Here is a 24044-nt window from a genome sequence, read left to right as displayed (position 1 = left end):
TACAGTGTATGATAGAAGTTGAATCGATATAAGTTTAAAGTCCTGTTCAAATTTAAAACCAGATTGGAAATGTTATATGATTATATAATCTCCTTGATGAGTCTCATCGTTGCTAATTTTTGTTGGTCTCAAGGTAGCCGATTTCCCATTTTCAGATATTTAGTAAGTTTTTCATTTGTAGAGGGTCACCCTAAACACCTTCCAAGAATATAAGACACAAGCATTGCTTGAGTGTGCCTTTGCTTGTGCTATTGATTTTGAGTATAATATATAATTGTATGAAGAAAATTAACTCATACACCTCTTTGAAGCTGCAAATTAAAGAGAATATTGAAATATGAATGTTACATATTTTTTTGTGAAGAAGCCCTGACCCTAGAAAGAGATTTGGTTTCATTCTTATTTGAGGTACGCATAGATTAGTTTTTATTCACTGCCGATCTAACTTTTTATTTGCATTTTGAATATAGCTGTGCGTTTTGCGTTTGTTTATTGATTACTACTTAAATATCACCGAATTGCTTAAAATTTTATAGAGAAAAGCGAAAGGCTGTGGCGCATATAAATACGATTCTTTTTCTTTACCACAAAAATTACTTTTTAATGTGTTATCTGGTCATTTCTTCTCTTGACATGAGTAAATTTAATTATAATGTTTGCTTTATCTGACAAAATATAAAATAACTTTCTATTAACATGTCGTTTCATTGAAAACGGTGCCGTTACATATGTCCAAACATTCATATTATTTGTATAGGGTCCTGTACTCTTGTGGCATCATTATTGCTAGAAGAAAATGTATATGCAATTTAATTAAATGTGTATAGCATGTACAGTAATTAGTGAGTATATCTGAGAGCAAAATTATATTTAAACAATATGCATGATTATACTTTATTCCATTCTATGCAATCTCTGGCATTAATCTCAAAAAACTTTCTATTAACATCCTGTTTTAGTGAAAATGGTGCTGTTACACATACCAATACATTTGGGTTGTTTATATAAGGTCTCATACCTAGAAGGTCTAGAAATGTATTAACTGTATTAATGTGATGCTTACAAGCAAACCTAAGTATAATATTGATGCATGGCAATTTGATACTAGTGCTATAGCGCAGAGCAATAAATATTAATAAGATTTTAATGTAGTTTTCTTGTAATAACTACTGGCTTTAACTTTACCTTTGACAGCATATTTGTTAATCATATCTTCATTAATCTTAATATAATTTTTCTTCACGCTATGTTAACAAAAAACATATGATTAGATTAAAAAAATCTAATCTGTAACAAGGTTTAAAAATATGATATTTAATGAAAAATTGTCTGAAACACATTTAATTCTGTTGTGTCCTCCTCATGTAAAGTGGTGCAACATTTTTCTAAAAGATGTTAAATTTATAATGATATACATATTTTGGCATTTTTCTAAAACTAAAAGTGTTTGTAATGCCAAGTAATGAAAGTAAGCAAAATTATTTACAGGTGTAAAAAATTATCTAAATGATACGAGAGTTCTATGATAGTACAGATGAAGATGACATGGAAAGCCAGTATCAGGTAGAACCTGAATGTCTTGTTTTAACAAGACCTGATCGGGATATGCATAATAGATGCTGTGGTGGTAAAGCATGGTGTATAAGGGTAAGCATTCAGCAGTAACTTTAATTGCCTTGAACCAACTTATCAATGAAATTAGACAAATTGATTATAGCTTTAAAACCAGGTCTATAATTGTATTCACATTAATAAAGTCATGTTGTGGTTTTTAGGTATTAAGAATAAATATAAGTAATACAGGTTATCCTATCTGTTAATAGATTAGTGGACCTTTATGGGTCTTCAACAAATGGTCAGCCTGTGCCTGTTAAATGTCTGTAACATGCATGCATGGTGTTGTCACAATGTTTGCCATCATACAGAATCCATTGTACTGTATATAGTGTGTAAAAGTGGCACGCTATGGCCTTTACACAAATAATACTTAATTAATATTTTATAATTTACAGGATATATGTGGCATTATATGTGCCGTGCTAACATGGCTTCTCATCCTATATGCGGAGTTTGTGGTGATGATGGTTATGCTGTTGCCTGGAGTATCAACATACCCGTTCTACAGCTACGCCAACATTATTGTCTTTCAAACTCTAGCTTTCCTTGCTTTTGCCTCACATCTTAGGACCATGTTCACAGATCCAGTAAGTGTTTTGTCAAGGAGATATAGAAAAACCATATGAAATATTTGCCGATTCAGTGTGCTATTGGTTTAAAAATAGATTAATCAATACATTCCATTATGTTTTATGCATCTATTTAAGTATGGTTACTTGAAATAATAAGTGATAGTGTTTTGTTTTGCGTCAGCTTAGTGTAGCGTAGTTAGTATATTGTAAGTACAGTTAGTGTTGAATAATTAAATTAATCCTTGAAGGGGATTTACGTCTTTCATATCTGATTCTCATAACAGTATTTTAATTTTACATAAATTCAATGCAACTTTACATCGTATAGTGCAAATCTTGATCTCTATCATACAATGTCAATATATTGAAACCAAGTCACCTCTGCTATTGTTGTTTCTGTTTGTGGTATAATATTAGGTAAAATTATTTATACAGTAAATATTAAATGGTTCTTACATTTTATCTACTGGACTGGACTTGACAACTGATCTTTAGCGCTAGATAGAAATTGGTGGAAACAGGTAGTCAGCTCGTCTAGTCGCATGAGCTGCCGATTAAACAGAGAGACTATTCTACTCTATTTAAAGCTAAAAATTTTTAATATAATTTATTTTTGTTTTATATAATTTAAGTATATACGAGTATAAAACAAAAGACAAACAAAGCGATTTCTCCGCCAATCGCAGACCGCAGTGTGAAGTTTGCACTTGTGTGATTAATTGATCAAATAAAAAAATATCAGTCAGCCAGCCATAGTAGCACCATCTAGTGCTGGGGATTTACTTAAGAAAATAGTAAAATTTAAATGTTTTATTTAAAAGTGCATCAATATAATATAAATGTTAATAAATTTCAGGGTGCAGTACCAAAAGGCAACGCGACGAAGGAAATGATAAAACAAATGAGCTTCCGCGAGGGTCAGGTTATATTTAAATGCACCAAGTGCTGCAGCATCAAGCCGGAGAGGGCTCACCATTGCTCCGTGTGCCAGAGGTGCATAAGGAAGATGGATCACCATTGCCCCTGGGTGAATAACTGCGTTGGAGAGAACAATCAAAAATATTTTGTGCTATTTACCGTGAGTATATACTTGTACCTTTAACAATTTTTTTATATTTGTAAACAATAATAATTTCGATCTGTAGCAATTCAACCACAATCAATTTGACCACAGACTGTCCTAAGATTTTGTATAACAGATAATATAAATTTCTTTACACGATTTTTACCACATACTGTGTAAGATATTGGCAGGTCTTAATTACCAGATAATAGAAATTAATTTACATAATTTTTATCACAGACTGAGTCAAGATATTGTCAGATTTAAATAACAGATGCATTACGTTATTACAATTACAATTTATAAATTACAGTTTTACATCGCAGCGATCTCAATTCACTCTTTGACGCTATCAGTTTATCAATTTGTGACGTGTATCCGTCACGAATGGCGTGACTGTAGCACATATTCCCCGCCGGCCACAGTTGTATTGCTCTTATTTCTCATCGCCGAGGCACTGCTATTTGCAATATTCACCGCTGTCATGCTCGGAACACAATTGCATGCTATTTGGAATGATGAAACGGTAAGTTGTTTTGAAAGAACAGTAATAAGAATCCGCCCATGGACATTGTCAGAATTTTCATACGTTTCGTGCCGGAAATGGTACGTTCTTATGACTAAACTCAGATTTTGAGTTTGTTTTATTGTTTTTAAAAATGGCGCTACAAATAATTTGGTCCCAGCTTCCGTTTTATAGACAAGTAGACCAGTGTCTGACCATCGACTTTTGGACCATTCAGGCTTCCTCGCGATGTCTTTACCGTGCGAGCCAGTTCTTTGACATATAATCGCCTGTCAAATGTTTACGTAAAGTATGTAGTGTTTGAAGATTTCTATGAATAATCTCCCCTAAAGTAGAGAATCGATGGTCAGGCACGGAAAGCTTGATATTTTTGTATGCTATAAATATGATGTATGTAATTATAGGGTATCGAACAATTAAAGAAGGAGCAAGCCCGTTGGATACGCAAATCTCGGTGGAAGAGTATACAATCGGTATTCGGTCGTTTTTCTATTCTTTGGTTTTCACCGTTCACGCAACCTTCACCAAAGACAAAACTAGAGAGTTATTTGTATAGCGTTTAACGTCTGTGGGTACAGAAACTGACATGTCAGATCCGTTTGTATTTTGACATATGACAAGTGCTTAGTTTTGACTCTTGTCACCCTAAGCCACCTTTAGCATAACAATGCCGGATTCACAGACACATAAGCACAGACTCATATTAGTAGACATATACACAGTTAATAACAAACATGATGTATTTTTTGTTTTCTTCATTTAAAAATATTTTGACATGCAAGTGATTAACTTGAAGAAAACGTTGCGTTTGTTAATTTTGTATTTGTCTGTGATTTTGTCCTTTGAATGGGGAGGCCTAAATAGTCATCAACAGTGAAATAGTAGAAAATATGCGCAATCATATTCATAAATGGAATACAAGCCTTCATATGTTTTGTCTTTGTCATGCTTTTGTTTTTCAAAGAAATTTAAAGGGACAATACATTTTATCACAGTGCAGACTCATATACAGTTCGCCTGCTTTTGTCAATGTTTTATCAAAACGTAGTTACAGAGGTAATCAATATTTTGCGACAATTGTCACCATGACATGCAATCAAGTACATAATAAAGCTTATAATACGTTTATGAATTATATCTTCTTTCCGAGGCTTAATTTTAAAATTTGAATGAAATTTAAATTTGGAACATTCATTTTGATCATAGAGCTGCTTGGCCATAGTTTTACAAATGCTTTGCCTTATGGCATTAATTTTTTTTTTCAATTTCTTATTCTTGGCATAAGTCAATTATGGCCAAAATGTAATGTTAACATTATGATTTTATGTATATATTATGTAATAAAGGTGTAGAATAATTCATAGTACATATTTAATGTATGATTTATGTATATTTTAAGGGCTATTTTATTAACATATTGGGTTATTGTAAGAAGGATATATCAGTTTTTAAGCAATACTATTTATTTAACGGGTTTACCATATTAATGGCCTATCAATTATTTTAATTAACTAGAGTTCTAGCGAAGTACTTGAACTTGACGTATTCCAGCAAAAATAGCAATATATCAAATTTTATAAAGGCCATCCATGGCTAAAATGTTGAACTGATCTTGATATACTATAATTATGATAATAAATGTTAGGAGAATAAAACGAAAAACGTTATATTGTATTTGTCCATGATTGGATTGTGATGAGATAGCGCAACATTTGAAGTAGTTAGAGCGTGATCTGGAAGTTCTTTAAGGGAAACCAGTACTCGGCGTCGAACCTAACACAGCGGGTTGTTCAGTCGTGAGGAGTTTAGAGGATGAGCAGGAACGCATAGGAACTTACCACGGCAATGGAGAGTTTCATAGCATCGAACGGGGACCGGTTCCGTTCGGATCTATTGCTACACGAGTACAGGAATCATGTATGAGTTTGGCTCTACAACCGCAAAGTCAAGGACCATGGGCCTATTAAGGAATACTGGTCATGATTGGACTAAGTCTCAATCAATCACAGTCAGACGAGCCTCCCTCGCGGGGATAAAACGCCTCGCTCGGCAGAAGATAGATTTACCAGCGTATTTCTATCGATAGAGATACGGTCCGCATGTCCCCGAGGTTGGAAGTATTTTGGGACTGTTAAAGGCTACTGAACACGATTGTACTAAAGAACTTGACCAATCACAGTCGAACGAGCCGTCGCTTCGTCTTATTTTACATTATTTACTTGTTGTATTTTATTATTTATAAATTAAATTAATTTAAATTAATAATAACTAAAGCTTATTAGATTTAAAATCTTTTTTTGTTGTAGATTTGTATTTCGGTATTTTTATATGGCTTTAAATGTCGCACACAAAAAATCATATTTCGTTAACATTTAAAGTAGAACAAATACGATCTCATAGTATTTTTAATGACATTAAATTTCAAATTAATTAATCATGTTTAAATTAAAACAAATAACCGCACCCTTTTCGAAGTCGGATTTTGATCCTTTGATTATTTGAAGGAATTTCCAATTAGAAGTCTGTGCGTTGTATTATAGCTTATTACTAATATGTTTGTTTAATCTTTAGATAGTCTTTTATTACCGTGTGCCTGCATTACACTTTAGTAGTAATGTATCAGTGGTATAGAGAGTCCGTGCCTTTCAAAGGTTTCACAAGATATAGATTAAGAAGTTCTTTAATGAAAGTTTCATACACCAATAAATACATAAAATAAATAATATATAAATAGTTATCCTATTAGAATTTAGGATGCTGATTGTAACGTCTTTTGCTTGTTGTTTTCGTCTTGACACTTGACTAATAAATCCGTTGCGTAAAATGCAATAACAGTTAAAGAAAATTGTTGATGTATATTTATTTAACACATATACTTAAATAGAAAACCTGAAAAGTTTCTAACGCATTATAAAATTACCAAATAGGAAATAATTTAAATTTTAAATACTTAACGGTTTTTTTAATTTTGTTTAACATTTGAGTCCCGGGTATAAATATCATGAAATGCGAATGTATTATATTGCACGTCAAGACAAGGAATTTTATACAACTTTCATTTGCCATAGCCATATGCAATGATAGTTTCTTCTTATTTGAGTGCATTGTCTATGACTTGCACTCTAGTCGTCTCGATAATTTCATTTTATGAAGCTTTCTTGAACTTTCTTACCGCAAGTTCCTTTAAGTTCAATAAATGTGTTAGTAATACGTTTTAATAAAGATATTTTTGGGTCACTTTTCTATATTTTTAATGGTGATAAAGTATTATTTAATAATAAAAATAGGTTAACGGTAGATGGCTATAGTGTCTTAGATTTTAAAACGCCATGCTCTTTGGATAATTGAATAGTATTTTATCAATTACCTGTGCCTCACATTTTCACAGAACTGTCATCGTGATGTTTTATAGCGTACCGCCTTTGTAGACAAATGCACAGACAACTCAGGGTTAAGAGATTACCAAACAACTCTGCCGATTATTCTAAGTATTAAAACATTTATTAATATGTTTATTTAAATGCTACTAAAACTTGTACCTATAGGCTATACTTCAACATAAGGCTAATGGCTTGGTTACTTGTAACGGAACGTATACACGAGAATATATAATACGTCGTATACGCTACACATTATGCTTTTAATACAATTTAGGCCAATTTTAATAATATCATGAGTGATTTCATTTGACGGCACTTCTAGATTTTTCTATAAAAGTGCTAGTCTGAAATCTACAAGTCGGGCGCACATTCGCCTGTTATATTAAACTTAGTTGCAATAAATATTTTATAAATAGCTTTTAATTGGCAATAAAGTGAATAAATTACGCTTTGGACTGGTTGATGTTTAGTGTATAGAATTTCGCAATTTTTCGTCATAAAAATGTTAATATATTCTATAAGGAATTGAAGATTAGTGTTCGTTTGAAGGCCGAAAATGACATGGGTATTTTGTGTTGTCGAGTTTTAGTCATATCAGAACATATACGCGTAGATTCAGATTTACACAGTTATCGCTCGTCTTCCCTGTCGCAGTCTTGTGCTTCATAAGCATTACCGAATTCAGCAGGGTTAAATTCATTAAAAAAATGCGATGTATTTTTCCTTCACCTATAGGGTGGAAACAGTTGCTTAGTTTGATAGTCAAAGTTTTGGAATCGTACCCTCAGAGCTTTAGTTTTAATACTTTGAATTACAACTGCCAGCAAAAAATACAGACGGCATAGATAACGTTGTAATAGTTGATTGAAGATGCGATTTCTGAATAGTACTGAATGTATTCAAATATTACTGTGTAGTAGACAGGGATTTTATAAACTTTCAGCGATATTAAGTCACAAAAAAGTAGATAAGAAACCACAATTAATGACTTCTGACCAAATTCTGTCGCCTTTAGTAGTCGCCAATATTATGTAGAATAAAATAATAAGTGTGAATTAAATATGTGAAAAACGTCATTCCTTCATGGCTTCGGCCATAGTTTATGGTATCACTGAATTGTGGTTTATCAATGTTAAAGCTTATTGATATTTTGTAAAGAATTTTATAATTTTATCTATTTGTCGATGTTACTCAATGTTACATCATATTATTTTAGTCAAATCATATATTTTAATAATTCATATTGTTTTTAAATAAATGTTCTATTTTTTTTTATAAATTTGATGCGGTATTATTATCTTGGGGATATGAATCGTACATTCCATACCTATTATATTCATAAATTATTTTATAGTTTTCTGAAACGTGGAATTTGGCAACAAACTTAAAGATTGATGGGTGCAGGCCTATCCCGAATTCCCAATACATGAAAGAACTTTTAAGCTGGAATAAAAGGAATATCTAGAAAATGGTTTTTGTGCTTATTTATATTGTTTTGTAAGAATGTAAATGAAAAAATAACTAGTACTTTTTTAAGCAATGTAAGAGAAAATGTTACGCACCTAGCGATGTACATTGCGGGTTTTACAATAAGTACAAACAATACTCCATATGGTTCCATACCATCTATTTTCGGAACTGCTCTTTTGACACCAGTTCGCGGTTCATTGTTTAAATTAGAAGTAGGTGCTCATTGTTGCAAATAGGTATTTGACTTAGCATCTGATATTTACACCCATTACTTATAAATATCTCTCACTTGTTTCTACTTATAATACGCGCTTTACCGAATAAGATGATTTATAAGGGGGGATATAGGCATTCATTTGTAGGCATTTTTTAAATGTGTATAATTTCCATGCTTTTAAATGATAGAAATGTAAAATCGTAGTATAGTGGGGTAATGTTATTGATTGGTTAAATCCCATTCCAATTTTAAACTAACGGTTTGTTAGACGAATGCGGTGATGCAACGCACCTACAAATTTTGATTCTGTTTCATTATAGACACATCTAAAAATATTTTCTAATGTAATTAAGATTTTCGAGACCTATTAAATCTGAGAAATTGTTATGCTGTTTTATTTAACACAAGAATGATAACCTGTCACTCCTTTATTTAGCCTTCTACTGAAGGTAGGCTAATATCGGTTCTCTAGTTCATTAATAAATTAGTGAAGTGCGCCTGCGTCAAAAAAAGCTAATATACGGGTATGAAATGTTTAGTCCCTATCAATCTTGTGACATAACGAGACTAAACATATATGTAATATACATACAATAAAGGTCTATTTATTGATATGATGCCCTAACATGAGTTTTCTTTTAAAAAATCTAGTCGAGATGCTGATCGTTGACTAGGTTATGAAATTCAATCTTTTTCTCCTACCATGAACATAACTTAAGTAGGTAAGTTTTTTAGAATCTGAAAAAGAATAGTCACCAAGAAGTAGCCCCATGAGACGATGGCAGTCGTGACCTAACGCCAAACGAATTTGTACGAAAATGGTCACGTGACAAAGCGCGAGCTACTATGAGCAATTTCGTGAGACTTTGTCTATAGCTCATGATCGAGTGTGGCATTCTAGACCCCTTTTAAAGACCAGCAGCCACAAAAAAATAGTACTCATTTTATCAGTAAGGATACCATTACAATTTAAAGATTTAAGTAGTACTTTGAAATGTAAGTTAAAGAATATTTATATTGACCTTTTTACTTTACTATTGACTTAGTATGGTCCTTAAGTCTCTAAAATAGTCTAGAGTACCCATATCTCAATATAAGCTTTACGCCGATTACATTTTTATTCAATTTCATAGTACAGATTCAAATTGTATTCTTAAATAGTATGAAATAAATAAATCACGGTCTACCCTAGTCAAATATAATATATAAATTAGTACATTTATATGATATTAGCAGGATGCGTATCCGTCTGTTAATTTTAATAGAGATAATGATGCCGACGTTTGTATATGCAAGTTCGATGTAGTTCTCTCAAAATCCAAAGTCCTGATGCAAATTGCAATGATGAAATTTGAATAAAGAGATTTTTATTGCGAACAGGATTTCTTAACGTAAAATAAAAGTGGGCTTACCAAGATTTTCTCTGTCCCATCATTCCTCTCTCCGTCTTCATGTTCTAACCTAACCTAGCATAGTAAGGCATTATTAAACCAATGCACATGGGAAAATTCGGGATACTAATGACTAATTGTCTGACGATATATTTTGGAATATTATGACATTTATGTTGCCCCAGGGAAATAATGGATTTGATGAATTATTATTAGCAGCACAATTTTATTAATATTACTATAGACTGTCACTTTACAATAAAGTTTTTGACCTTGGATGTAACATGTGTATAAAAAGTAATACGAAATTCTAATTTGCGAAAGTTACGATTATATCTGAAATCGTAAAGCAGTTAACTATAATTTAATAACGAGATATGATGTTTTTCTATGGCGTCTTGCCAGTGTAGTTTATGTGTTATAGCGAATAGTAAATTCCCCACTGCGGTGACTTAATAAGTGGCCACTCGAGCAAGGGAAAGTATTGGCTAGCCTTCGCTTGTAGCGACCGCGTCGTCCAAGGTGACCAACATTACCTAATCGGTGTCTACATCATGAAGGTACGTCATACGCTTTTTACTGATATGCGGTATTTATTTCATTTTTATTTTTACATTTTGGTACAGAAACAGTAGACAGATTGATTAAATCCATACAGTTAATACACGCTAAACAACATTTGAAAACCTGAAATCCAATTACATCTGTACACAGCATTTTAGTGGCATCTTCAATGCTGGTTCACTACATATTTACCATTATATACAATAGGTATACAATATATATATATTATATAACTTAATGACTAAATATGTTTTTCAAATGCAAGTCTTCACCGTGAATAATCTTTTTACATTCATAAATACTGTTTATTAGGTACTAATATTATATACTAAGTTTTATAAGATAAAGTTAAATATTGAAAATCATTGTAGTTCTCATTTAACCGTTAGCTTCAGTACAGTTTTTTTTAAATATTATTAATTACATAAGATGTCACGTGGAGCATGGTGTAATGGTTGTAGCTCATAACAAACGTTGTATAAAATAATACTTGGCGATTAAAAAGTGTGGCGGAGAGTTTATTGCCAGTTCTTTTTATGATTTGGGAACTGGCAGTAAATCTCAAATCAGAAGCATTTCATATACGTTTCTGTTTTTGACGTTTATAAGTATACATTGTTACTTTGAATAACAATACATTTGAATTTTGAGTAAACGTAACAGTACATACAGCCAGTTATGAGAACTCGCAAAGAGCGAGAAGAACTGGAAATAAACTTTATATATGTATAAATTCGCCGGTGACGTAATTGTGCGTTTATAGCAAAGCAGCAGAAGCAGAGGCAGTTTCATTCTAGTTTTATTGTAGGTTTCAGTATATTCATTATATATTTTACATACTTGAGTTAAAGATGCTTTTCAAGTCGCCGCCAGAGACGTATTAGAATTTTAACCGCGATTATTGTTACACGCGTAAACACACAACGTTTATTTTTTTTTCTGAACTTTAAAACTATGTACTTACAATAAAAGTTTCTAATTCCAGAATAGTATAAGTAGTCCACTCCCTAAAAATTTAAGATCAGCCTACATAATTTCCCAAGACAATGGCTACCTATATCAGAACTAGAGGTCCTTTCAATACATTATTTGCAGGTGCTGAGTGTGTTGTGTGTTTTCGTGGTGATATCGCAATGCGTATGCGCACCCTACGATCCTGAGGATGAGGTATTGAAGACAGTGCTGCCTTCAAATGGGCAATTCGAGGCTTTCTACCCAAGAGTAGCGCACGGCGTGCCGAACGGGTCATCGCGTCCTGCGCATGGGCATGGAAGCTTCTACAAACACCGTAACCCAGCATTGGTTGATGTTAAAAATGCAGCCGCTTACGGCTTCCGATTCGATGGTGGCAGGAGATTCAATTTCGATGACGAATAAACATATGTTTTTTTTAAATAAATGTTTTGTTGTGTGCTATATATATTGTTTTGCTAAAGCTAAAGATAATTCACAGTTCAGATAAATCGAATGATTCAGAAATATCTGAATGGGAAGATGGACAGCTTCCCTGGTTGTCACATGCCTACATTTAAATCTGTCCAATACATCTACTTCATGTATGGCATGGAATTTATTTTATAATTTAGAAAAACCTTACAGTTTATTTAACGATACAAAATATTTTTTTAATCGAATCGTCAATTAGATTTACAGACTTAACACTAATATGAGAGAGAGAGAATACGTGTAGGCTGTAGTTGTGTATTTGTGTATGTTAAAATCGTGTTGATTTAGTGACATTGATCATATAATTTAAACGATTAAAAACGAGCGTGACAATACAAGCTTAACACTCAAAAATAACAAAGAAAAATTACGTACACACTACGACAAGCAAACACAACATGCTTTATACTTCATAAATATTGTCAAAAAAGATAATACTTACAAACTTCGTATATATGTGATTAAAAAGAGAGATCAAAATAAGTATTTGCATGTGATAAAGTATAAAACACTAATACAATACAACATAGCGCTCTTGTTTCGTCTAGCGACTAGATAGTTGATAGATAGATAGATAGTTCAATGCGTTGTAATACCAAATCTCCTAATCATGGCAGAGCCCAGGAACTGAACCTTTAATATCAACTAATACCAATAAAATAAAAACTATACAGCCGGCGGGCAATTTAAATAAATTTGTCGGCCACGCAGCGGCTAACCACATCTTAATAGCAATTAACATTTATCTTTGACGATGAAATTCTAATCGTTTTTCTATGTAAAGTAGACGTAGAGTAGCTCCATCTATTGGCTATTCGGTTATTTGTTTTATTATACAAGTAAGGAATGTCATGATAACTGTAAATGGTCCCTTTGGAGCCCTAATGGCTGGCGCGGCCTAACCGTCGCTAATCCGTTATTTCTGATATTATCTTTGTTGTTTACTAATTACATATGTGTTTGGGCACCAGTATATATATACCTTCGTACTTAATATGTGTATATAATATCTTAGAGAAAAGATAAAAAAAAAATTTATTTATTTATTTATTATAAATTTAGAAAATATACTTACTAATTAATATCAAAAATACACAATAAACAGCTATACGTAGTCTCAATTATATGTCTAGTGATATATTTTCTTCTTCTTAATTCTATCTTTCTTCTTTTAAATATTTTTATATGAAACAGATGTCAATCACGTAGGAGGCTCACTTGATGATAAGTATGTCGCCCATGTACACTCACTCTGTGAGGTGGGAAGTGCCTTATTGGCTAAACCAAACCAACCAACCTTAAATAAATAAAGAAACATGTTTATTTTGGAATATAAGATACAGGTATCACTTATTCCACGTCATTCAATTTGAATGGGCATCCCTACTCATCTTTTGAGTATCGCACGCTACTAGGCCAACAGAAAAAATAAAAGAGTTCTCTGTCGACATCCTTGGCTGAGTATAACAGCGGAAATACTTAAAAACATAATAAAGACCCTCACTACAATATCAATCAAAGGTAATTAAGAAGCTACGGAGCCGAAGAAAGTTTTTGTTATTCCATTGTAATGTTGACGGAGCACTCATTTAGGATTTCACGCGTCGGAAAACACGACTATGCGGGATTATTCATGTCAGAAAGTTATTTTAACTATACAACAACATTTACACAAACAATTTTTTTTCCATAATGCTAAGCGATGAGCAGCAGCCGGAATAAACCGCGCAAAAATCTTTAGTCTTTCCTCTAAATTTGATTATGTCCCTCAATACAATCTTAGATAGAAAACTATCTGAGATCAGACCGTGACAGTCGATCATCTCCTAGGTGATTCCACACTTCCTCACATTCCATTACTGGCAACGGATAGAATGCAGTCCTTTCGCTCTTTACAGTCATATTTGATAATCAATATAAACTAAATAAAACCGTACAAATATAATTAAATTATACATGTCTATGAAAACATATCAAACAGCCTTTTTGTTTTTTTAAAACTGGTGTAACTTAAAATCTTTAGATAGGATATCGGCACAGGTGAACTGCCATTTTCATACAAAGGTCTATCCACACACCTATCCGACCTACCATGGATAGCTTGTATTGACAGACGGCTATTACAATCCGTGGATTGGTTTATTGGCACACTTTTATCAATATTTGGATTAAGATGTCTACCTCAGATGGTCATAAATGGATTGAGATATGTTATTATTAACTTTATTATTGGGTTTGGGAGTTAGAGTCTCTTGGCCAGTGAGATTCAAGTGCACAGGCGTTAATCAAAGATTTGAGTTGGCGCCTGGTAAATAGTACCGGTGACCCCAGAGTTCGCTTGCCTCGCTCAACACACAACACTGTATCGCACACACAAAGAGCAGTGCCACAAAACTTTTTAAATTTGTTTCAGTTTTCTGTTATTATAACTATCTTGGTTAGGGGTATGGTCGATATTGTTTATTTGTGTGTAGGAAATAAATCGTTTCTTATAAGAATAAATAGAATGTTATAATATTAATAAAATATTTTATTAAAAATTAATAAAATATCGGGTCTCAAACTCCCGAAACCATGTTTTGAAATAATTAAGATTTAGATCTTTGCGAGAATAACTCAAAAACAAACCCTATGCTTATGATAAAATACAATTTTTGTGTTATTATATGTCTAGTATCAAAATAAACGTAATTTGTAAAAGTAGATACGAATGTCTATAGTGTATATGAAACGTAGTTTTAACGCGCTTAATTCGTGTTTCAAGAAATCGATATAAACAGTCAATTTTAATTATAAAATAAAAATATATTTTCAAGCAAAATCACGTATTAGTTGGGAAGGTTTAGTAAGGTGAGTTCGCAACTACGGTCCGCTACAAAATTTCTATAACAAATATATAAAAGTTAAGAAACAAAAAGAAATAATATATCAAATTGAAAATCTGATTTTAGAAATCAGAAAAAAACTGTAGTGAAGTGGAATATTTTTATGTTAACTTTCCTTTTTCTTTTTAATTCCGCATTCAATATAGATATATGTTCGCTACATTTTATAGGAATAAGGCTTCTTGTTAAAATCTAAGGTAATATAGCAATAGGCACCGATTGGATACGATTGTCACTATATCCTCTCCTTAAGGAACAGAGAAGAGAATATTTTAGAGCTAACTTAGTTTTATATGACTCAAAGAAGTGCTTATATATTTGCCTTTTATTTAATAGAACATTAAGCAGGCATTAAGTGTCACATACGTCCATACTCGCAAGTGCGTTTGTGGCCTTTTTATGAATCCTATCTGTTTCTGTAGTATATCTTTTATAGATCAGCCTTCAGACACCTAGATACATACTTTTATTGCGGTGTTATTACACTCGTCTGGGTCTGCAACCCACACATTTTTTTGTCGCACATTTATAGAAGACTTTAGCGCTTAATTGATTGACTTTATTGGTCTTCATAAAATTTTCAATTTATTCACATTTTGATTAGTGAAAACATATGGCTTCGTTGTATAAAGGTATTTAATGTCAATTCATAAAGGAATTATTACTCTTCTTGGTTATGGGTATAAAAATAAATTACTTCGTATTTAAAAACTAATCGAATTATTCAAAATATTAAAGAAAACGCAAAAACTGTTTTTGACGTGTTACACATATTAAGACACGATTTTACGTACTTCAATTATTATTATATTATTACATATTATGTATTATTACCTTATATACAAATTGTATTTAAGCAAAGGTTATAGATATAAAGGTGTTCTTGGCAATTGTTTTTAATATTTTGATCGTTTTCACGAACAACACGTATTCACTGAAATTATACTTTTTGTTAAGACATCAGAGTTGGCCGGGAACTAGCTCTTCCCTTCGCTTAGACATTGCAGCAAATGTCAAGTAACTTTGTTTTTAATGAACAGGGTGCAAATGGGCAGGAGGCTCTACTGATGAGAGGTGAACCGCCGCCCATGGACACTTTCGATGCCAGAGGGCTGCGTTGCAGGCCTTTTAAGAATTTGTACGCTCTTTTCTTGAGTTCACTTAGGGTCTCTAAGTGAACTTTTTTATGAACACGAAGACATATATATATATGTATAGCTATGCATATAGACATATATTCAACAGACGCAGATAATATCTCAATTAAATATTGACTGATTGTATCATAAGATGATCAAAGAATTCACCCACTCAGCTGTCTTTTATACGGCCTCCAAAGAAACGAAGAATTTCCACCGCCCCCGGTCTGAAAAATATAATTAAATAAACTTGTAAGATGTTTTTCTATATCATACTACAATTAGTACCTACACTTAAATTTAAACTATTCTGTTGGTATTACATAGGTTTTTCGATTAGTTTTAGACGATAGTAGTGCCTGTTGTTTTTTTTTTGGTTGAAGTTTTTCAACAATTGGGGGAGGCCTATGTCGATAGACAACCTGACAAAAGCGGTTGAGAGTAAATTATTATTTTCGCTAAATAATTAGATTAACAATTCTACCGTTTGATAAGAATAGCGTGTTAGTAAAAATGGTCAGCGAATAAAGGGCTTTTATTATATAATTATTTATTATACATAGGTTTTTCAACAAAACTCGTTCAGTTACGTAGGTATTTGTTTTTATAGCCTCCTTCAGATGTAATTTCTTGAGCTAATCAACTGCTTCGTACCTGTATGACACGAACAGTTACTATACTTAATTCACACACAGAAACATTCAACGAAATGTGAACAGAATCAAAATCAGTTCATCCATGTCATGTCTAAAAGGCTGTGAAACTTTAAGTGGTACTTGTTCTTTTAAATTCGGGATAATATAACGGTAATTTTAAGTAAAGATAGGAGCGTAGATAAGTTAATAAGATTATTATTATTAACTTGATGGCAGGGTCGTGGACCTATACTTATTCCTATAGGTTAACGACATCTTAATCGTAAAATGTTGGTAATTAAAATGCGGGATTTGTTAAATATTCATTGATTTAGCTTGATAGTTTTTTTATGTGATAGGAGGTCAGCTCTTATGATGTTAAGTGATACCACCATGGATACTCACATTGCCAGAAGGCTCGCAAGTGCGTTGCCGGCAGTAAAGGAAGAATAAATGATTTTCAATTGAGAACGCCAATATATTTAAAAATAAACATTGCATTGCATACCTGCTTGGTTTTATCTTTCTCCGCGAAGAATAAAACAAATTGATATTTAACTGTACTATTGAATTAATTATGTTTGTAAATAATTGGGATAATATAATTATAGCTTGGTAAATAAATTGATATAACAATTGGTTAGTTTATTTTCTTAATATGAGTACTGATAGTATATGTTCTAAAAAATAATTGAGATTTTTTCTTTCTTTTTGAATGGTTATTCTAGTATTTGTATGGCACCTTTTATGGTAAAAGCCATATTTATTTCATTTGCCTTAGTAATGAGCAACAGTCATGTAGTTATTCCCTGCTAGTTTAGCTTTAATGTCATATTTTCTCTGTCCAGCTTTTCTCGTCCTATACAGTTCTTTTTTAGCTCTTTTTCAGTAGGATGTCCAGCAAGTATTCGTAAGTCTCATTTATTGCTTGAAACATTCATCCAGCATTATAAAAGAGAAGTTATTATAATTACACTGCAAATTATTAATGATACACAGTGCTTAGTATAAATAAGACAGGAAATTATACACAGGTTTAGTAATTTTTTGTCCAATATATACAAAAATTTAAAGTAAATTATAAAAGTAAAAAAAAAATTAAATTAAAGTAAAACAAAGGCGGTCGAAAATTATAAGGATTGAAATCGTCAATGCTTTTACGTGAATAACACACCATTTAGGGACGGACTGGGTCACTCTGCGTATAAAAAACAGATGATCCCATGGGAACGATCATTCGGCACTTGGTTTGGGTGCGTTCGACTTCCATCTGGGTTATTCTAGTTTTCGTGTGATTTTTGATAGTGATGAATCAACAAAGTAATTTGGTGAGTTTAAATTGTTTTTATATGAGCGAAGGTTTTATTATTTAAGTTATATGTGCGATTTGTGTAGAATTTTAAAATTTTAGGAGTATAAAAGCGAAGAAATTGTGATTTTAAATCTCATATTTTGACGTATTTTTAAGTCACAGTAACAACTAAGTGTCTTTAAGGTACACCAACATATTTTAAAACGTTCAATAAATAATTTGATTTTTTGGTTAATTTTTTTTTGAATTTTTTAACCTTTCATAGTCGTACAATTTTTTCTATAATTACAAAAGACGATTAGATTTTTTCGACCTGCCCATTATATCAGATATCCATTATTGAATGTTAAACCAAATATATCATGCAGGGTTACTCAGTAATACAAAAAAGAACATTGAGCATTCATATAAAACAAATTGTATAAAAATAGGACGCCCCGTTGCTGACAGACAATTATCAATATTAAAAGCAAAATCAACAATTCTTAAATGCAGAGGTCTCTTCACTTAATTGTTTTCCATATTAATTCAATTGGCATTCAATACAACATCATAAGTTTGAAAATACATTTTTATCGATATTATTTCAGGCCATTAGCAATATTGATTTAATGTCTATTGTAATTGCGTCTTTATATCTGTGTTATAAGATAAAAATTACATTGACTAGCATTAAGCAAGTCATTGTTATATGAAGCCATCAATGCCCACCGATCTTTTGACGTGTTTTTATTGATACATAATATCATATTCATCAGTTCTGAGCCGCATATTAAAATGATTTCTCATTGTATTTTGACTTGGATGATTACAAGGCGAGCGTTTTATTTTTTATAACTTCCGCTTAGCCCGCGTCGTTTTTGAGTTTTTGGAATATAAAGCTTATTTTATCTCTTGTCTAAGTAAAAGCTGCCTAATTGATCTATGATTTTTGTTTTAAAATTAATACTGAACTGGGAACATATCGAATTTAAATCTGAGTTAACGGTTGACTATTGGGCTGTGGCAGTTAGGTAGCAACATTGTAGATCAATCGGGTAGATAATTCCTCTCATCTAATAAAAATATTTACGTAGCGTGAAAGCTCCATATAGCATCCAGCTCTTAGGAAATGTTGTTTGCGAGCTCATTAAGAATAATCATTTTTACACTCACAAATATAGAGTATTTAAAATATTATTAACCTGTAAAATAATAATTATACATAGAAAACTAATGCAGATTTAAAAATAATGCGATACTTATTCTTTGAACAAGTTTATAAAAACCTGCTGTATATATATTCATAACTTTACTTAACACATTATCTAAAGAGGAATCCGTAAATTGTTGGAGAAGTTTTGGTTTCATACAAAAAAGAATTCGATGATTCGAAATGATATTTTACAATTAATTACTCAGAAATACGGAAAGTTCTTGTAATATTTGTGATAATATTTACGATTAAGTTACGGGCGCATTTTAATCTCGTATTTTTCAGTATTCTTCTGTTATAGACTTTAGACATCAAGGATATGATTGGATAATGGATGGATATAATTGGTTATGATAACATAGAACAAAAATTCGAACGCAGTTATTACGTACCACTATACAGCTATACTAGTTCTATACTACTATATATACAAAAAAAACTATATAGTTCATAAAAACTGTGGAATAAATTGTACTGTATTTGATTCCAAGTTAGCGATCTCTTTTTAAAATGCAATTTCAAAGGTGTCTCAAATATCCGTATCGCTGATGCCAAAAGCTTTCTATTGCTCTTATAATTTAGTCGGGTCCGAATTTTGAAGTTATTTGGAGTTACAGAGTACCATATGAAGTTTTCAAAATAGCTACCCAGTTAAAAGCTTAATTTTTTTTAAGGTTTGCCTTACTAAAATAGGCTACTTAGCCATGTGAATGCTAAGACAATTCAACTTCTCGACACAACAGGAATAAGACGCCTAAAGAGAACTAAACCTTTATAATTACCTAATAATCTTAGTGTAGGAAATATACGTGCAAGTGCGGTGCCTATAACATACAGAACACGAAGACTTAATCAACAATACCTTAGTTTAAGATATTCACTAGTATTGCATAAATTTAATCAACATAATATTTTTTTACCATTATTTATTATTGTAGGATAAAAATATATCACAAAACAGGTATACACAATTCGAAGATTATCTAATCTAAAATTAACTGACAAATTGCTGTAATTTATGATAATAGTGGACAAATGTGATTTGTAACTATAAGGTTGTGCAATCACAGCTAAGTTTCTTACGTAGATGCAGTTAGTACATACTTTATAAATAAAAAGGCAAGGGTAACTCAACGGAAGCTCTCTTGCTTCTGAATGAAACATTAATAATGAATAAATCAACAATTAATCGTACTATAACAATTAAAAAATAATTATGTTCAAGACATTCGTTTGATGGATTCTTGATTACCCACTCCTTTGTTTAACATAACAACAAAAAGTGATCATGGCGATGTCAATGGGACAGCTCATTAAATTTCTCATGGGATAATTATGTATTCGAGATCGATTTCACCATTATCTAATACATTTTTACTAGAAATTACGAACAATAATTTTCGTAAGTCGCGTAATATCAATAATTTTTTCATATTCAATATCCAAATTATGCTGAATGTTTTCTTAAGGATTTATTACATTCCTACTACTAAAGTAGAAAGAAAATTAGATATATGTTTTTTTAAAGAGTACCGACAATTTTTTACGCCGGTTTTTTCTGTCACTCTACACCCTCTGTCTTCTTTGCCGATCAGTAGGGATGCCTATTGGTTCAAATTTAATGACGTGGAATAAGTGATACCTACATGATCTTATATTCCAAAATAAAAGGATCCTTTAAAGCTTAGGGTCCTTCAAAAAGAGCGTACAAATTCTTAAAAGGCCGGCAACGCACTCGCGAGCCCTCTGGCATCGAGACTGTCCATGGGCGGCGGTATTACTTAACATCAGGTAAGCCCCCTGCCCGTTTGTCCCCTGTTCTATAAAAGAATAATAATCGTATAAAAAACAATATCAATTATCGAAGGTCTATCGATAATTGACTGATTATATATACTTTTCATTTACTTACATCTCTTTTCAGGTATTCATGCTAATCGCCCTGGCGTTAATAGCGAGCACAGAAGCCTTTTTCCTGAAATGGGGTTCAGATTCTGGGTGAGTGTTTTTGAATTAAAATTTGATAAATTGAAACTCTAAAATAAATTTAAAAAGTTAAAAATGTCAGTGCGAGTGTTCATGGGCGGCGGTGTCACTTAATATCAGGTGAGCCTCCTGCTCGTCTGCCTCCTGTAACATAAAAATTAAGTTTAATATTTTATCTTCTCTTAGCGCCTGTCAGCCAAATGGTACAAAATCAAGATTTTTAATTAAAATTATTTAATTTTCAAATAACACTTTTTGTTTGCTTTTGTAAAATTTCACCAGCAGTTTGTCCCGCTCACACCTACCAAAGAAACAAGTGACCAATGTATATACTGGCATATACATTGGTCACTTGTTTCTTTTTATTCTTAGTATGTGTGGCCTAGGGCCGGATGTAAATAAATTATCAGCATATTGCTTACATACTATTTTGTACTAACAATAAATAAACTTAATAATTTTAAGTTAAATCACTGTACATATGTTGCGAAAGTTATATGCAATGCGATGTCTGCGTTTTATTGCTGTTGTTTTTTATTTATTTGCTAAATTATATAAGAGGTATATTTATCTCTGTAAATTGTTAAGGCAAACTCATCTTTTTATTGAAGTTTCTCTCTTTATTAATCGTTAAATTACAATCTCCTATTAAAAAATATATTTCTTATACCTATTTAACGTTACTTTCTGTAAAATGTTATTGACACTTAAGCATTACGAGAATTATTGCCAGTTCTTCTCTTACGTTCGGCCTTGATTTGAGAACTGGCAGTAAATGTAAAATTAGAATCATTCAATGTTTATTTCTTTTTTGACGTTCATAAGTGTACATTGTGTTACCTACATGAGTAAAACATTTGATTTGATTTGAGTACAGTGCTTTAAGTAAAACGGTATGAGTGTAATTTGTAAAACTTTACATAAAATGTCTACAATATCTACAGCTGACACATTTGTTACAGAACACCACAGCAGAAATGGATACAGTCACTACCACCGAACATGTCTCCATCCTACAGATACCAGTACATATATCCTTACGAGTCGCGAAAGGTGTACCAGCCCCAACAGTACGTGCAACCAGAGGTCCAACTACAGCAGAACATGGCTCCAATCCCAATAAGTGTTCCCGCCGGGGCCAGCCTTACGCCCGTATCCCTTCAACACGTGCAATTGGTGCCTTGTATGTGCCCAGTGGCCCCTGAAGAAGCTGAGAAGCTACAGGAACAGAGTCCCGGACCATACATGGCCCAAACTTACACCCAAAGCTATGCCGTACCGCAACAAGTGTCTGTCGCGGAATCACCGAAGGCCCAAACACAACAATAAATACATTAATAATTGTTAAACAAGTGTTTGTTACACATCAATCAAAACAAATGAACTACTTGAGTATACGGTATGGTATATAGTCAATAAACCCAGTCTGGTTCTCTTATGATAGATCGTTAATTCTTTACTTTTATACATCGTTCATCGTTGAAACATTGTCATTACAGACTCGCGAAACATGGGATCATTTAATTAAATATAAAGAGATTTATATCGAGATAATTTTAATAATACGATAAAACGATATAATTTATTTATGTTTTAAATAAGACTGATAGAATAAGCCAACAGTGTTGTTATAGATGGGTAACATTATAATAAATTAGTAATTGAATTGATGTTTTATTTTGGTTATATAATATTCGTTTTTACTGTACCTTTTAGGTATGAATCTTTGGTTTGTACCTCCATTACATGCATTAAAACCTTCCTACTATAAGAAAGTATTGTACGTTCGAAAAACGACTTATCAGGTAGGAGGCGCATCTCGCTAATCCGTGCTTATAAAGTATCAAATTATTACGAACTCTAAACCAAGAACAATTAAAGTTACATCTTAATATATATATTTCTTGTGTGCGTGTGTATGTGACTGAACTCCTCCTAAACGACTGGAGCGATTTTGACGAAATTTTTTGTGTGTGTTCAAGGGGATCTGGGAATGGTTTAGATTCACAATTTTGTCCGCTGGACAATGTTTTTTTAATTAATTTTTAATTTATTAGTAGTTGTTGATTTTGGAATGTTTTACATTGGATCCGACAGACGGCGCTACCATCGCAGTGTCAAATTTTAAATAATATTCGAATTTTAGTCTGTCCCGACAGTTAGCGCTGCGATCAAATTAAAAAAAAGTTTTGTTATCATTGTGTTATTGTAGACCATGGGCTGGATCGTCATGTCATTCAAATGTCATAACATTTGAATTATAATTTTCATCAAAATGGTCCAGAATGTTTTAGCTTATTAAAAAAAGTTTGAAATTTTCAAATTAAAGACGTGTAGACAGGACAACGTCTGTCAGGTCCGCTAGTATATGTATATAATTGCATAGATGAGAGAACAATTTTCATCTTAAAAAATTGTTATAAAAAACTTCTACACGAACTTTCAATAAAATCACTATTCGTATCGATTTGATCCGGGCTTTAAGGAAACTTGTCGTCGCGGTCCCACTAGATGTATGCTGCAAAGCAAATCAAAAATGAGTCCAATAGATTTTTCAAGTTAACATATCACATAACCGTCTATTGGTGCCATTGCCTATCCATAAATCTAGAACGCAACGAAAGTGATGACGTAATCGTTTTGTTC

At 32.2% G+C, this 24044-nt stretch overlaps 3 protein-coding genes across 4 annotated transcripts; all 3 read left to right on the top strand.

The window, feature by feature from the left end:
• Positions 1-160: 160 nt before the first annotated feature.
• On the top strand, positions 161-9230 carry LOC110997570 (palmitoyltransferase ZDHHC3). 2 transcript variants are annotated; one of them, XM_022265806.2, is made up of 6 exons: positions 161-408; positions 1489-1647; positions 2013-2204; positions 3046-3267; positions 3566-3778; positions 8513-9230. In XM_022265806.2, the coding sequence occupies exons 2-6, from the start codon at positions 1507-1509 to the stop codon at positions 8621-8623; spliced, it is 879 nt and encodes a 292-aa protein (XP_022121498.1). In that variant the 5' UTR covers positions 161-408; positions 1489-1506; the 3' UTR covers positions 8624-9230. The 2 variants fall into 2 exon arrangements, with proteins under 2 accessions (XP_022121498.1, XP_022121496.1); XM_022265804.2 differs by having other exon boundaries at positions 4183-9230.
• A 1401-nt stretch (positions 9231-10631) lies between these two features.
• On the top strand, positions 10632-12218 carry LOC110997599. The gene is made up of 2 exons (XM_022265840.2): positions 10632-10796; positions 11896-12218. Exons 1-2 carry the CDS (start codon positions 10791-10793, stop codon positions 12175-12177), a joined length of 288 nt encoding a protein of 95 aa, XP_022121532.1. The 5' UTR covers positions 10632-10790; the 3' UTR covers positions 12178-12218.
• Positions 12219-18138: 5920 nt separating this feature from the next.
• On the top strand, positions 18139-22758 carry LOC110997592. The gene is made up of 3 exons (XM_022265830.2): positions 18139-18233; positions 21337-21410; positions 22361-22758. Exons 1-3 carry the CDS (start codon positions 18213-18215, stop codon positions 22725-22727), a joined length of 462 nt encoding a protein of 153 aa, XP_022121522.1. The 5' UTR covers positions 18139-18212; the 3' UTR covers positions 22728-22758.
• The last annotated feature ends 1286 nt before the right edge of the window (positions 22759-24044 follow it).

Source organism: Pieris rapae, chromosome Z (genome assembly GCF_905147795.1).
Source record: "Pieris rapae chromosome Z, ilPieRapa1.1, whole genome shotgun sequence".
Lineage (NCBI taxonomy): Eukaryota > Metazoa > Arthropoda > Insecta > Lepidoptera > Pieridae > Pieris > Pieris rapae.
This window is presented reverse-complemented; position numbering and strand designations above follow the sequence as displayed.